General features: G+C 39.9%; 1 protein-coding gene across 1 annotated transcript in view; it reads left to right on the forward strand.

The window, feature by feature from the left end:
* The window catches only part of fryb (furry homolog b (Drosophila)), a 184,905-nt gene that overhangs the window by 29,402 nt on the left and 140,032 nt on the right, over positions 1-15,471 (forward strand). The window contains exons 2-4 of the mRNA XM_062046964.1: positions 6,735-6,928; positions 15,119-15,172; positions 15,247-15,386. Coding sequence (XP_061902948.1) covers positions 6,735-6,928; positions 15,119-15,172; positions 15,247-15,386 — 388 coding nt within the window. The remainder of the gene's footprint in view (positions 1-6,734; positions 6,929-15,118; positions 15,173-15,246; positions 15,387-15,471) is intronic.

Consider the following 15,471-nt stretch of genomic DNA (forward strand, 5'->3'; position numbering starts at 1 on the left):
TTGTAATTTAGTCCTTAAATATAATAGTGAACATACTAGACAACTTGTCTTTTAGTAGTAAGTAAACAAACAAAGACTCCTAATTAGTCTGCAGTAACATATTGTGTCATTTATACACCTATTATTTTGTACACTTTATGAAGGAGAAACTGTAAAAATGTATTATTAATCCACTTGTTCATTTACTGTAAATATCTGCTTATTTTCTGTTTCAACTAGGGATATCCGATAATGGCTTTTTGCCGATATCCGATATGCCGATATTGTCCAACTCTTTAATTACCGATACCGATATCAATCGATATATACAGTTGTGGAATTAACACATTATTATGCCTAATTTGGACAACCAGGTATGGTGAAGATAAGGTACTTTTTAAAAAAAATGAATAAAATAAAATAAGATAAATAAATTAAAAACATTTTCTTGAATAAAAAAGAAAGTACAACAATATAAAAATAGTTACATAGAAACTAGTAATTAATGAAAATTTGTAAAATTAACTGTTAAAGGTTAGTATTATTAGTGGACCAGCAGCACGCACAATCATGTGTGCTTACGGACTGTATCCCTTGCAGACTGTATTGATATATATTGATATATAATGTAGGAACCACAATATTAATAACAGAAAGAAACAACCCTTTTGTGTGAATGAGTGTAAATGGGGGAGGGAGGTTTTTTGGGTTGGTGCACTAATTGTAAGTGTATCTTGTGTTTTTTATGTGGATTAAATAAAAAAAAACAAAAAAAACAAAAAAACGATACTGATAATAAAAAAAACGATACCGATAATTTCCGATATTACATTTTAACATCTCTAGTTTCAACATGTTCTATCTACACTTCTGTTAAAATATAATAATCACTTATTCTTCTCCTCTTTGATACTTTACATTAGTTTTGGATGATACCACACATTTAGGTATCCATCCGATACCAAGTAGATACAGGATCATACATTGGTCATATTCAAAGTCCTCATGTGTCCAGGGACGTATTTCCTGAGTTTATGAATATAATATGAAAAGTTTTGTGACGATAAGAATATTGATGTAATCATAGTAGTATCGACTAGATACGCTCTTGTATTTGATATCATTACAGTGGATGTCAGGTGTAGACCCACCCATGGCATTTGTTTACATTGTGACGCCGGTGAGCTATTGTATCCTCCTACGGTGTGTAGTGAAGCATGTTTAGCTATTCCTCGTCCTCCAGTGATAATGATACTTGTAAGAAACTCCCTTTATTTGTCGCCATGGAGGCGAGGATTAGTGATTGAGAAGTAGCTAAAACACGTTTCAGTGTTATAACTTCACCTTTATCGTCACTTTTTACACCAAAATGCGTCCCTTCTCCCTTTTCTGTCTACACACTGTGTCTGCTTGTAAGTACTCTGTGTGCGCGCGCTGCCGAACATGCTCCTCTGCTCGTAAAAACCAGCAATGTCATGACGTGACAAAGATGCGCCGTCATACCTGTTAAAAAAAAAAAAGGTGGGCGGGGACTGGTACTTTTTTAAAGGCTGTATAGTACCGAATACGATTCATTAGTATCGCGATACCATACTAGTACCAGTATACCGTGCACCCTTACTGCCATCTAACGTCTTGGACTTGCAACTATAATTGAGACTCAGCTCATTTCCGAAGATTAGAATTTACCATCAAAAACAATTCATATTTATCAACACACACACAAAAGTACCGATAATTGACACCGTATCGGTTCAAATGTGATCCCTCGTTGCACCGTGGTTTGCTTCTATATAGTTAAAGTACCAATGATTGTCACACACATACTAGGTGTGGCGAAATTATTCTCCGCATTTGACCCATCACCTTTAAACACCCCCTGGGGAGGTGAGGGGAGCAGTGAGCAGCAGCGGTGGCCGCGCCCGGGAATAATTTTTTTGGGTGATTTAACTCCCCCAATTCCAACCCTTGATGCTGAGTGCCAAGCAGGGAGGTAACGGCTCCCATTTTTTCGTAGTCTTTGGTACGACTCGGCCGGGGTTTGAACTCGCGACCTACCCATCGCAGGGCGGACACTCTCACCACTAGGCCACCGAGTAGGTTGATTCTATATTTGCATGCATGTGCACTTGTGTACGAGTAGGGGGGTCGGTGGGAGCGGCGGTGCACTATAAATAGGACCCCCGACCACACACACACACACACACACACCCTGGCTTGGGGCAGTGTTGAAATAGTTTTGGTCAGACCTCCACAAGGGGACTTGAAGACAACTTTTTTGAAAACAAGGCACTTCCAGGCCACTTTCCGGCCGGCAGTTGCAGATTGGGAGGTCGCTGTAAAGACGGCGGGTTGGAGGCGGAGTTTAAGCAGGCGCTCCCTCATTGGCTGGCGCGTGTCTCTCCAGCACGTGGACATTGTGACCGTCGCCGCCCTCACTCTTGACGGAATACTCCCATACCATCTCCTCCTCGTCTTGGCCCGGGCTGGGGTTCAAACGTGGGCACCATGTGCCGTCATGCGAGTCTCCCTCGCTTCCCGCGGGATGATGTCACCTTCTAGCTCGGGTTCACTTCAGCTAAGCCTGTCCGTTTCCCTTCCACCTTTTCTACTCCTTCTCGGACCGCACCATGGAAGTGCCGGCTCGGTGGAGCAGGGCCAGTGTCATTAGCTTCATCAAGGGTCTCGGTAAGCTGGTGTGAGTGCTCATGTTTCGTCCAAACACTCCTTTTTAGCAATTAAAACCGTGTCAAAGGTCACAGTCGTTAACCCCCGCACGCCAATGCTAAGGGATTACCTTGTGACAACCTGGTGCATGACAACATGAACTGAACTGCAAAGCACTCTAAAAACCTCCATCCACGTTTCATACAACAGGCCCATTCATAATAACATGTCATATTTACATATTTTGCTCGTTTAAAGCACACAACGCTCGCTATTTCCTTCGACAACAACGCTACTAATCATGGCAGACTTTACGAGAGACAACAAGGACTACTTTGGGACAAACGACAAGCCAGAAACGTCTATTTTTGAGCCTGAATATAAGGAGGATGATCTGCAAGTTTTAGAAGCTGTGTGCGAAATAGACCCAGTTCCACCACATCATTTGAGTGGCCTGCCACTTCATTTTATGTGCAACACATTAATTAGTGTGGTTCCGCCACATCATTTGCGTGGCCTGCCACTTCATTTTATGTGCAACACATTAATTTGTGTGGTTCCGCCACATCATTTGAGTGGCCTTCCTCTTCATTTTATGTGCAACACATTAATTAGTGTGGTTCCGCCACATCATTTGAGTGGCCTGCCACTTCATTTTATGTGCAACACATTAATTAGTGTGGTTCCGCCACCTCATTTGAGTGGCCTGCCACTTCATTTTATGTGCAACACATTAATTAGTTCCACCACATCATTTGAGTGGCCTGCCACTTCATTTTATGTGCAATACATTATTTAGTGTGGTTCCACCACATCATTTTATGTGCAACACATTAATTAGTGTGGTTCCACCACGTCATTTGAGTGGCCTGCCATTTCATTTTATGTGCAACACATTAATTAGTGTGGTTCCGCCACATCATTTGATTGGCCTGCAACTTCATTTTATGTGCAACACATTAATTAGCGTGGTTCCGCCACATCATTTGATTGGCCTGCCACTTCATTTTATGTGCAACACATTAATTAGTGTGGTTCCGCCACATCATTTGAGTGGCCTGCCACATCATTTTATGTGCAACACATTAATTAGGGTGGTTCCGCCACATCATTTGAGTGGCCTGCCATTTCATTTTATGTGCAACACATTAATTAGTGTGGTTCCGCCACATCATTTGAGTGGCCTGCCATTTCATTTTATGTGCAACACATTAATTTGTGTGGTTCCACCACATAATTTGAGTGGCCTGCCACTTCATTTTATGTGCAACACATTAATTTGTGTGGTCCCGCCACATCATTTGAGTGGCCTGCCACTTCATTTTATGTGCAACACATTAATTAGTGTGGTTCCGCCACATCATTTGAGTGGCCTGCCATTTCATTTTATGTGCAACACATTAATTAGTGTGGTTCCGCCACATCATTTGAGTGGCCTGCCATTTCATTTTATGTGCAACACATTAATTAGTGTGGTTCCGCCACATCATTTGAGTGGCCTGCCACTTCATTTTATGTGCAACACATTAATTAGTGTGGTTCCGCCACATCATTTGAGTGGCCTGCCACTTCATTTTATGTGCAACACATTAATTAGTGTGGTTCCGCCACATCATTTGAGTGGCCTGCCACTTTATTTTATGTGCAACACATTAATTAGTGTGGTTCCGCCACATCATTTGAGTGGCCTGCCATTTCATTTTATGTGCAACACATTAATTAGTGTGGTTCCGCCACATCATTTGCGTGGCCTGCCACTTAATTTTATGTGCAACACATTAATTAGTGTGGTTCCGCCACATCATTTGAGTGGCCTGCCACTTCATTTTATGTGCAACACATTAATTAGTGTGGTTCCGCCACATCATTTGAGTGGCCTGCCATTTCATTTTATGTGCAACACATTAATTAGTGTGGTTCCGCCACATCATTTGAGTGGCCTGCCACTTCATTTTATGTGCAACACATTAATTAGTGTGGTTCCGCAACATCATTTGAGTGGCCTGCCAATTCATTTTATGTGCAACACATTAATTAGGGTGGTTCCGCCACATCATTTGAGTGGCCTGCCACTTCATTTTATGTGCAACACATTAATTAGTGTGGTTCCGCCACATCATTTGAGTGGCCTGCCATTTCATTTTATGTGCAACACATTAATTAGTGTGGTTCCGCCACATCATTTGAGTGGCCTGCCATTTCATTTTATGTGCAACACATTAATTAGTGTGGTTCCACCACATAATTTGAGTGGCCTGCCACTTCATTTTATGTGCAACACATTAATTTGTGTGGTCCCGCCACATCATTTGAGTGGCCTGCCACTTCATTTTATGTGCAACACATTAATTAGTGTGGTTCCGCCACATCATTTGAGTGGCCTGCCATTTCATTTTATGTGCAACACATTAATTAGTGTGGTTCCGCCACATCATTTGAGTGGCCTGCCACTTCATTTTATGTGCAACACATTAATTAGTGTGGTTCCGCCACATCATTTGAGTGGCCTGCCACTTCATTTTATGTGCAACACATTAATTAGTGTGGTTCCGCCACATCATTTGAGTGGCCTGCCACTTCATTTTATGTGCAACACATTAATTAGTGTGGTTCCGCCACATCATTTGAGTGGCCTGCCACTTTATTTTATGTGCAACACATTAATTAGTGTGGTTCCGCCACATCATTTGAGTGGCCTGCCATTTCATTTTATGTGCAACACATTAATTAGTGTGGTTCCGCCACATCATTTGCGTGGCCTGCCACTTCATTTTATGTGCAACACATTAATTAGTGTGGTTCCGCCACATCATTTGAGTGGCCTGCCACTTCATTTTATGTGCAACACATTAATTAGTGTGGTTCCGCCACATCATTTGAGTGGCCTGCCATTTCATTTTATGTGCAACACATTAATTAGTGTGGTTCCGCCACATCATTTGAGTGGCCTGCCACTTCATTTTATGTGCAACACATTAATTAGTGTGGTTCCGCAACATCATTTGAGTGGCCTGCCAATTCATTTTATGTGCAACACATTAATTAGGGTGGTTCCGCCACATCATTTGAGTGGCCTGCCACTTCATTTTATGTGCAACACATTAATTAGTGTGGTTCCGCCACATCATTTGAGTGGCCTGCCACTTCATTTTATGTGCAACACATTAATTTGTGTGGTTCCTCCACATCATTTGCGTGGCCTGCCACTTCATTTTATGTGCAACACATTACTTAGTGTGGTTCCACCACATCATTTTATGTGCAATACATTAATTAGGGTGGTTCCGCCACATCATTTGAGTGGCCTGACACTTCATTTTATGTGCAACACATTAATTAGGGTGGTTCCGCCACATCATTTGAGTGGCCTGCCACTTCATTTTATGTGCAACACATTAATTAGTGTGGTTCCGCCACATCATTTGACTGGCCTGCCACTTCATTTTATGTGCAACACATTAATTAGTGTGGTTCCGCCACATCATTTGAGTGGCCTGCCTCTTCATTTTATGTGCAACACATTAATTAGGGTGGTTCCGCCACATCATTTGAGTGGCCTGCCACTTCATTTTATGTGCAACACATTACTTAGTGTGGTTCCGCCACATAATTTGAGTGGCCTGCCACTTCATTTTATGTGCAACACATTAATTAGTGTGGTTCCGCCACATCATTTGAGTGGCCTGCCTCTTCATTTTATGTGCAACACATTAATTAGTGTGGTTCCGCCACATCATTTGAGTGGTCTCCCACTTCATTTTATGTGCAACACTTTAATTTGTGTCGGTCCGCCACATCATTTGAGTGGCCTGCCACTTCATTTTATGTGCAACACATTAATTTGTGTGGTGCCTGCCACATTATTTAAAGTGGACCAACATATTTCTGTGGTCCACAGGGTCATCATTTGATGTGCCATATCGCTTTATGTTGTCAACTAAATAGTTTAGTGTGGCCCATCAGCTATGATCAAAAATATACACTTCAAGATGTGCTTGTCACCTTCAAAGCAGGTTTTCTAATTGATTTTGATCATTATTATATTCATTGATTATTATATTATATATGTGTGTCCTCCCTCCCCTCAGCCTCTCCGGTGGGCCTGAAGCCGCCCTCCCCGCCCGTCACCGGAAGCCTGGGAGAGAGGAAAGCTCCCGTCACCATGGCGCCCGTCAACGTGGACCCCGAGAGCAAGCCGGGCGAGTTTGTGTTGAAGAGCTTGTTCGCCAACTTCACCCTTCTGTCCGAGCGCAAGATCCGCATCATCATGGCGGAGCCGCTGGTAAGTGCCTCACCTTCTTTTAGACTTCCTGCCCACCGTCAGAGTGGCTTTTTACGGCAGGAAGTGCACACCCATCTCCCTTAGAGGAGCGTCTCTGTCCACTTGGCTGGTGTACGCTTCTCCTCTCAGGTCACAGCATATCCCAGCATGCACCTGACTCAACCTAATATTCAGTCAAATGTATTTTGCCAGTGGCACAAAAGATATGTGAAGAGTAGACGGACAAAAACTGTCATTTTGAACCGGTATCAGTCTTTTTTATCGATATCAGCCTTTTTTTTCCACAACTACAACAGAACTACATGAGTAGATATATAGGGGTGATGTTCGAAACCGGTTCTCCCGGTTGTTCGATAAGAAAAGAACCGATTCCATGGACTCAAATCCCTTTTTGAGAACCGGTTCCCGTTATCGAGGCCACTATAGTAAAGAAAAAGAGTTGGTTCTTTATTCGAATCCCCACAAGAAATGCCCTGTGGGACATCACAGGAAATGACGTAGCTCAGTCTAAGGACTGAGCTACGTCATTTCCTGTGATGTCACACAAGCAGCAAAAATAATGGACCGGAAGAAACGCCTCAAGGCACTTAATATGCTTTGGGTAACAACAGTCAATATTTTTTTTATTTTTTTTGGGGGGGGGGGTAACAGTCAATATTTATTTATTTTATTTTATTTATTTTTTTCTTGTAAAATAAAAGTGAGCTTTTTGAGAACCGGTTCCCGTTATCGAGGCCGCTATAGTAAAGAAAAAGAGTTGGTTCTTTATTCGAATCCCTGGGAACGAATCCCGTCCCACAAGAAATGCCCTGTGGGACATCACAGGAAATGACGTAGCTCAGTCTAATGACTGAGTACGTCATTTCCTGTGATGTCACACAAGCAGCAAAAATAATGGACCGGAAGAAACCCCTCAAGGCACTTAATATGCTTAGGGTAACAACAGTCAATATTTTTTTTATTTTTTTGGGGGGGGGGTAACAGTCAATATTTATTTATTTATTTTATTTATTTATTTTCTTATAAAATAAAAGTGAGCTTTTTGAGAACCGGTTCCCGTTATCGAGGCCACTATAGTAAAGAAAAAGAGTTGGTTCTTTATTCGAATCCCTGGGAACGAATCCCGTCCCACAAGAAATGCCCTGTGGGACATCACAGGAAATGACGTAGCTCAGTCTAATGACTGAGCTACGTCATTTCCTGTGATGTCACACAAGCAGCAAAAATAATGGACCGGAAGAAACGCCTCAAGTTACTTAATATACTTTGGGTAACAACAGTCAATATTTTTTTTTTTTTTTTTTTTAGGGGGGTAACAGTCAATATTTATTTATTTATTTTATTTATTTATTTTCTTATAAAATAAAAGTGAGCTTTTTGAGAACCGGTTCCCGTTATCGAGGCCACTATAGTAAAGAAAAAGAGTTGGTTCTTTATTCGAATCCCTGGGAACGAATCCCGTCCCACAAGAAATGCCCTGTGGGACATCACAGGAAATGACGTAGCTCAGTCTAAGGACTGAGCTACGTCATTTCCTGTGATGTCACACAAGCAGCAAAAATAATGGACCGGAATAAACGCCTCAAGGCACTTAATATGCTTTGGGTAACAACAGTCAATATTTTTTTTTTTTTTTTGGGGGGGGGTAACAGTCAATATTTATTTATTTTATTTTATTTATTTTTTTCTTATAAAATAAAAGTGAGCTTTTTGAGAACCGGTTCCCGTTATCGAGGCCGCTATAGTAAAGAAAAAGAGTTGGTTCTTTATTCGAATCCCTGGGAACGAATCCCGTCCCACAAGAAATGCCCTGTGGGACATCACAGGAAATGACGTAGCTCAGTCTAAGGACTGAGCTACGTCATTTCCTGTGATGTCCCTTAGACTGAGCTACGTCATTTCCTGTGATGTCACACAAGCAGCAAAAATAATGGACCGGAAGAAACGCCTCAAGGCACTTAATATGCTTTGGGTAACAACAGTCAATATTTTTTTTTTTTTTTTGGGGGGGGGTAACAGTCAATATTTATTTATTTTATTTTATTAATTTTTTTCTTATAAAATAAAAGTGAGCTTTTTGAGAACCGGTTCCCGTTATCGAGGCCGCTATAGTAAAGAAAAAGAGTTGGTTCTTTATTCGAATCCCTGGGAACGAATCCCGTCCCACAAGAAATGCCCTGTGGGACATCACAGGAAATGATGTAGCTCAGTCTAATGACTGAGCTACGTCATTTCCTGTGATGTCACACAAGCAGCAAAAATAATGGACCGGAAGAAACGCCTCAAGGCACTTAATATGCTTTGGGTAACAACAGTCAATATTTTTTTTTATATTTTTTTTAGGGGGGGTAACAGTCAATATTCATTTATTTTTTTTATTTTTTATTTTTTCTTATAAAATAAAAGTGAGCTTTTGTTAAACCAAATAGTGTTTTTTTCCATATACAACGACCTATCTGGATTCGATAAGAGAATCGATAAGGAATCGGTTCGATAAGAGGATTCGATAATGGGCTCCAACTCGATAATTTCTTATCAAACATCATCCCTAAATATATACAAATATGATAGCAGTATTTAGTATAGAAAATAATCAATTAGGGAAGTACATAAGTAGTAGATAAATAATTCAATCAATCAATCAATGTTTATTTATATAGCCCTAAATCACGAGTGTCTCAAAGGGCTGCACAAGCCACAACGACATCAGATCCCAGATCAAGGCAAGAAAAAACTGAGAAAAGTTGTATTTTTTTGTTATTATTATTTTAAGAATAATTAAAGCTGCAAGCATCGATGGACGGGACCGACTTTGAGGGCTCATAAAATCCAAACCGGAGCAGTAATTAAAACTCTTTCATCAACTTTTAATCAGAAGGGTTCAATCTCTCTCCTGTGCTAATTTGAAGCCGACACGACAAACACGCTCAGAGGAGATCATGTTTGAAAAAAGGTGACTGTTTTTACTCAACTTTTGTTTTGAAGGGGGAATTGCAAACTTCCTGTTGATTTTTGCTGGGGGTTGTCAGTGTATGAGAGGTTTTTGTTTCATGTCTCTATGACATTCCTACTGGGAGTTAGAGGCAGTTTTGTCTGTGTTTTCTTCCTAGGGGGCGCTAGAGCGCAATTTTGAGTTGTGGGGTTTGGTTTTTTGATTAGATCGCAAGGTAATGGCTCCCATTTTTATAGTCTTTGGTATGACTCGGCCGAGGTTTGAACTCACCACCTACCCATCTCAGGGCGGACACTCTAACCACTAGGCCACTGAGTAGGTTTGTGTTAATTTGAATTCTTGTGAGAATCCTTCCCCGGTCTGCTCACTACAGCGCTCACGCCCAAAACGTCTCATTTTTGCCGGGAATTCCAGTTTTTGTCCTTCTTTCCTGGCATCTTCCTGTTTTGTTTGTTGTTTTTCTTTTTTTATCGATATCAGCCTTTTTTTTGTCACAACTACAAGAGAACTACATGAGTAGATATAATATATACAAATATGATAGCAGTATTTAGTATAGAAAGTAAACAATTAGGGAAGTAGATTAAGTAGTAGATAAATGAGAAAAGTTTAAATTAAAAAAAAAAAGATTTTAAGAATAAAAATCACTGCCATTCTTAATAATTCTCCCCAAATATGTGTTGATTTGAATTCTTGTGAGAATCCTTCCCCGGTCTGCTCACTACAGCGCTCACGCCCAAAAACTTCTAATTTTTGCCGGGAATCCCAGTTTTTGTCCTTCTTTCCTGGCGTCTTCCTGTTTTGTTTGTTTTCGCGACTGCAGCTCTGGAGTCGCTCGACGATATTTCTCATTTTTGACGTTATCAGTCTTTTTTTTTATCGATATCAGCCTTTTTTTTTGTCACAACTACAACAGAACTAGATGAGTAGATATAATATATACAAATATGATAGCAGTATTTAGTAAAGAAAGTAAACAATTAGGGAAGTAGATAGTAATAACCACTGCATTAGAAAAGTTTCATTTTTTAAAATGATTTTAAGAATAAAAATCACTGCCATTCTCAATAATTCTCCCCAAATACGTGTTGATTTGAGTTCTTGTGAGAATCCTTCCCCGGTCTGCTCACTACCGCGCTCACGACCAAGCGTCACATTTTTGCCGGGAAATCCAGTTTTTGTCCTTCTTTCCTGGCGTCTTCCCGGCCCCGTTTTTTTTTTTTTTTTTTTTCGCGACTGCAGCGCTCGAGTCGCTCGACGATATTTCTCATTTTTGACGTTATCAGTCTTTTTTTTATCGATATCAGCCTTTTTTTTTGTCACGACTACAACAGAACTACATGAGTAGATATAATATATACAAATATGATAGCAGTATTTAGTATAGAAAGTAAACAATTAGGGAAGTAGATTAAGTAGTAGATAAATGAGAAAAGTTAAATTTTTTTAATATTATTTTAAGAATAAAAATCACTCCTATTCGTTGATTTGAATTCTTGTGAGAATCCTTCACCGGTCTGCTCACTACAGCGCTCACGCCCAAAACTTCTCATTTTTGCCGGGAATCCCAGTTTTTGTCCTTCTTTCCTGGCGTCTTCCTGTTTTGTTTGTTTTCGCGACTGCAGCTCTGGAGTCGCTCGACGATATTTCTCATTTTTGACGTTATCAGTCTTTTTTTTATCGATATCAGCCTTTTTTTTGTCACAACTACAACAGAACTACATGAGTAGATATAATATATACAAATATGATAGCAGTGTTTAGTATAGAAAGTAAACAATTAGGGAAGTAGATAGTAATAACCACTGCATGAGAAAAGTTTCATTTTTTAAATGATTTTAATAATAAAAATCACTGCCATTCTCAATAAATCTCCCCAAATATGTGTTGATTTGAATTCTTGTGAGAATCCTTCTCCGGTCGGCTCACTACAGCGCTCACGCCCAAACTTCACATTTTTGCCGGGAAATCCAGTTTTTGTCCTTCTTTCCGTGTTTTTTGTTTTGTTTTCGCGACTGCAGCGCTCGAGTCGCTCAACGATATTTCTCATTTTTGACGTTATCAGTCTTTTTTTTTAGCAATATCAGCCTTTTTTTTGCCACAACTACAAGAGAACTACATGAGTAGATATAATATATACAAATATGATAGCAGTATTTAGTATAGAAAGTAAACAATTAGGGAAGTAGATAAGTAGTAGATAAATGAGAAAAGTTTCATTTAAAAAAAAATTATTTTAAGAATAAAAATCACTGCCATTCTCCCCAAGTATGTGTTGATTTGAATTCTTGTGAGAATCCTTCCCCGGTCTGCTCACTACAGCGCTCACGCCCAAAACTTCTCATTTTTGCCGGGAATCCCAGTTTTTGTCCTTCTTTCCTGGCGTCTTCCTGTTTTGTTTGTTTTCGCGACTGCAGCGCTGGAGTCGCTCGACGATATTTCTCATTTTTGACGTTATCAGTCTTTTTTTTATTGATATCAGCCTTTTTTTTTGTCACAACTACAAGAGAACTACATGAGTAGATATAATATATACAAATATGATAGCAGTGTTTAGTATAGAAAGTAAACAATTAGGGAGGTAGATAAGTAGTAGATAAATGAGAAAAGTTTCATTTAAAAAAAAAATATTTTAAGAATAAAAATCACTGCCATTCTCCCCAAGTATGTGTTGATTTGAATTCTTGTGAGAATCCTTCCCCGGTCTGCTCACTACAGCGCTCACGCCCAAAACTTCTCATTTTTGCCGGGAATCCCAGTTTTTGTCCTTCTTTCCTGGCGTCTTCCTGTTTTGTTTGTTTTCGCGACTGCAGCACTGGAGTCGCTCGACGATATTTCTCATTTTTGACGTTATCAGTCTTTTTTTTATCGATATCAGCCTTTTTTTTGCCACAACTACAAGAGAACTACATGAGTAGATATAATATATACAAATATGATAGCAGTATTTAGTATAGAAGGTAAACAATTAGGGAAGTAGATTAAGTAGTAGATAAATGAGAAAAGTTTAAATTAAAAAAAAAATGATTTTAAGAATAAAAATCACTGCCATTCTTAATAATTCTCCCCAAGTATGTGTTGATTTGAATTCTTGTGAGAATCCTTCCCCGGTCGGCTCACTACAGCGCTCACGCCCAAAACTTCTCATTTTTGCCGGGAATCCCAGTTTTTGTCCTTCTTTCCTGGCGTCTTCCTGTTTTGTTTGTTTTCGCGACTGCAGCTCTGGAGTCGCTCGACGATATTTCTCATTTTTGACGTTATCAGTCTTTTTTTTATCGATATCAGCCTTTTTTTTGTCACAACTACAAGAGAACTAGATGAGTAGATATAATATATGCAAATATGAAAGCAGTATTTAGTATAGAAGTAAACAATTAGGGAAGTAGATAGTAATAACCACTGCATGAGAAAAGTTTCATTTTTTAAATGATTTTAAATATGTGTTGATTTGAGTTCTTGTGAGAATCCTTCCCCGGTCGGCTCACTACCGCGCTCACGCCCAAACTTCAAATTTTTGCCGGGAAATCCAGTTTTTGTCCTTCTTTCCTGGCGTCTTCCCGTTTTGTATGTTTTCGCGACAGCAGCGCTGGAGTCGCTCGACAGAACCTCCGTCTGCAACACTCGGAGCGTGGTGCTCATAAAGGAGCACCGCCAGTTTTATCAAATAACGAGGTGACAGGACGCGAAGATGGTGGATATCGCTGCCCAAACTCCAAACATTTTGTAAACATCTTGACAAGAGAAGTGCAGGCAGCAGCTCACACCTTCTCATACTTTCTGTAACATCCAGGAATTATTACTATCACTATTATGCTAGATCCACTATGGACTGGATATACCCTGCAAATACTTTGTTTTAGCAATCAAGAATATTTCAGTTGTTTTTATCCTTTTTCGTGGGGACATTGTTGATTGTCATGTCACGTTCGGAAGTACATTGTGGACGCCGTCTTTGCTCCACAGTAAGTCTTTGCTGTCGTCCAGCATTCTGTTTTTGTTCACTTTGCAGCCAGTTCAGTTTTAGTTTGGTTCTGCATAGCCTTCCCTAAGCTTCAATGCCTTTTCTTAGGGGCACTCACCTTTTGTGTATTTTCGGTTTAAGCATCAGACACCTTTTTACCTGCACACTGCCTCCCGCTGTTTCCGCCATCTACAAAGCAATTAGCTACCTGCTGCCACCTACTGATACGGAAGAATATTACACGGTTACTCTGCCGAGCTCTAGACAGCACCGACACTCAACAACAACACATCATTTGCAGATTATAATTACTGTTTTGCAAAAAATATTTTTATTTTTAGTTTTTGCTCCTCCTAGACACGTAATAAAGGTGTTTGTGAAATGTTTGTCGTTGCTACATTACCCACATAAGTCGGAGTGGTCCGACATTTCTTTAAAAAAAAAAACACTTAAAGCCAGTTGTTCACTGACATATGCTATTCATTTTTACTGCAAATGAATACCGGCTCCAAATATTGGTTATCAGCCCACTCAACTACCAATAATCGGTATTCAGTGTTTCCCATAAACTGGCAAGATACCCGTTGAGGTGGGGGCGTGGCTATGGGCGTGGTCACCATGACATCATCGAGTAATTTGCATAATTTACTACAATGATATGATTTTCTCTAAAAAGGCTCAAAAAATGTATACTTACTAATTAATAATAACAGTTTTGTTTTAAACGTCCATCCATCCATTTTACAATATAATTACAACACTTTATGTACGTATTTATATACAGATTTGAACAATAAGTTATTCACTGAAATATATTTATTAATTGTGGTTCTTACAAAAAATATATCTTATAAAATATAAAAGCTAAAATGTCTCTCAAAGCTCTGCCCCTTTAATTAGTGCATACTAAATAATTTAACTTTAGCCTACTACTACAACCATATTATTTACCAGCAACATAAAGTGAAACAGAGGCAGAGGTGTCCTGCCACAGTCAGTAACAAATAAACAGAAAACAGTAGTGGTCAAATACAAATAAGGCAACAAGAGAAGTATCCTACACTTCTCTTTTGTAAAGTAAATCTGAACAGCCTATATGGGCATCTACATCAACTATAGGATTTGCCTGAGAAGCTGGACAGGACAAAAAAAAATAAAAAATCTATTTGTGGCGGACGTAATTCTTTCGTGGCGGGCCGCCACAAATAAATGAATGTGTGGGAAACACTGGTATTGAAATAAACCATATGGCTAATATTCTGACATGTTTCCACAGGAGAAGCCGCTCAACAAGTCTCTGCAGAGAAGCGAGGACCCACAGTTTGACCAGGTTTGTGGGCGTGGCTATGACATCATCATCATCATCACCAACAACATTGCGAATGTCCTGGTGTGTTGTTGCAGCTGATCAACACCATGAGCTCCCTGGCAGAGTACTGCCTGCCCTCCATCCTCAGGACTCTCTTCGACTGGTACAAGAGGCAGAACGGCCTGGAGGACGAGTCCCACGAGTATCGACCCAGAGCCAACACCAAGTCGAAAAAGTGAGAAAATTCTGCTTTTGATGTCCTTTTCCCTTTTGGTAGTTTTAGTATTTTGGTAGTTTTCACCCTCAAAACCAGTCAAATG

The sequence above is a fragment of the Entelurus aequoreus genome, linkage group LG05, assembly GCF_033978785.1.
Source record: "Entelurus aequoreus isolate RoL-2023_Sb linkage group LG05, RoL_Eaeq_v1.1, whole genome shotgun sequence".
NCBI classification, from domain to species: domain Eukaryota; kingdom Metazoa; phylum Chordata; class Actinopteri; order Syngnathiformes; family Syngnathidae; genus Entelurus; species Entelurus aequoreus.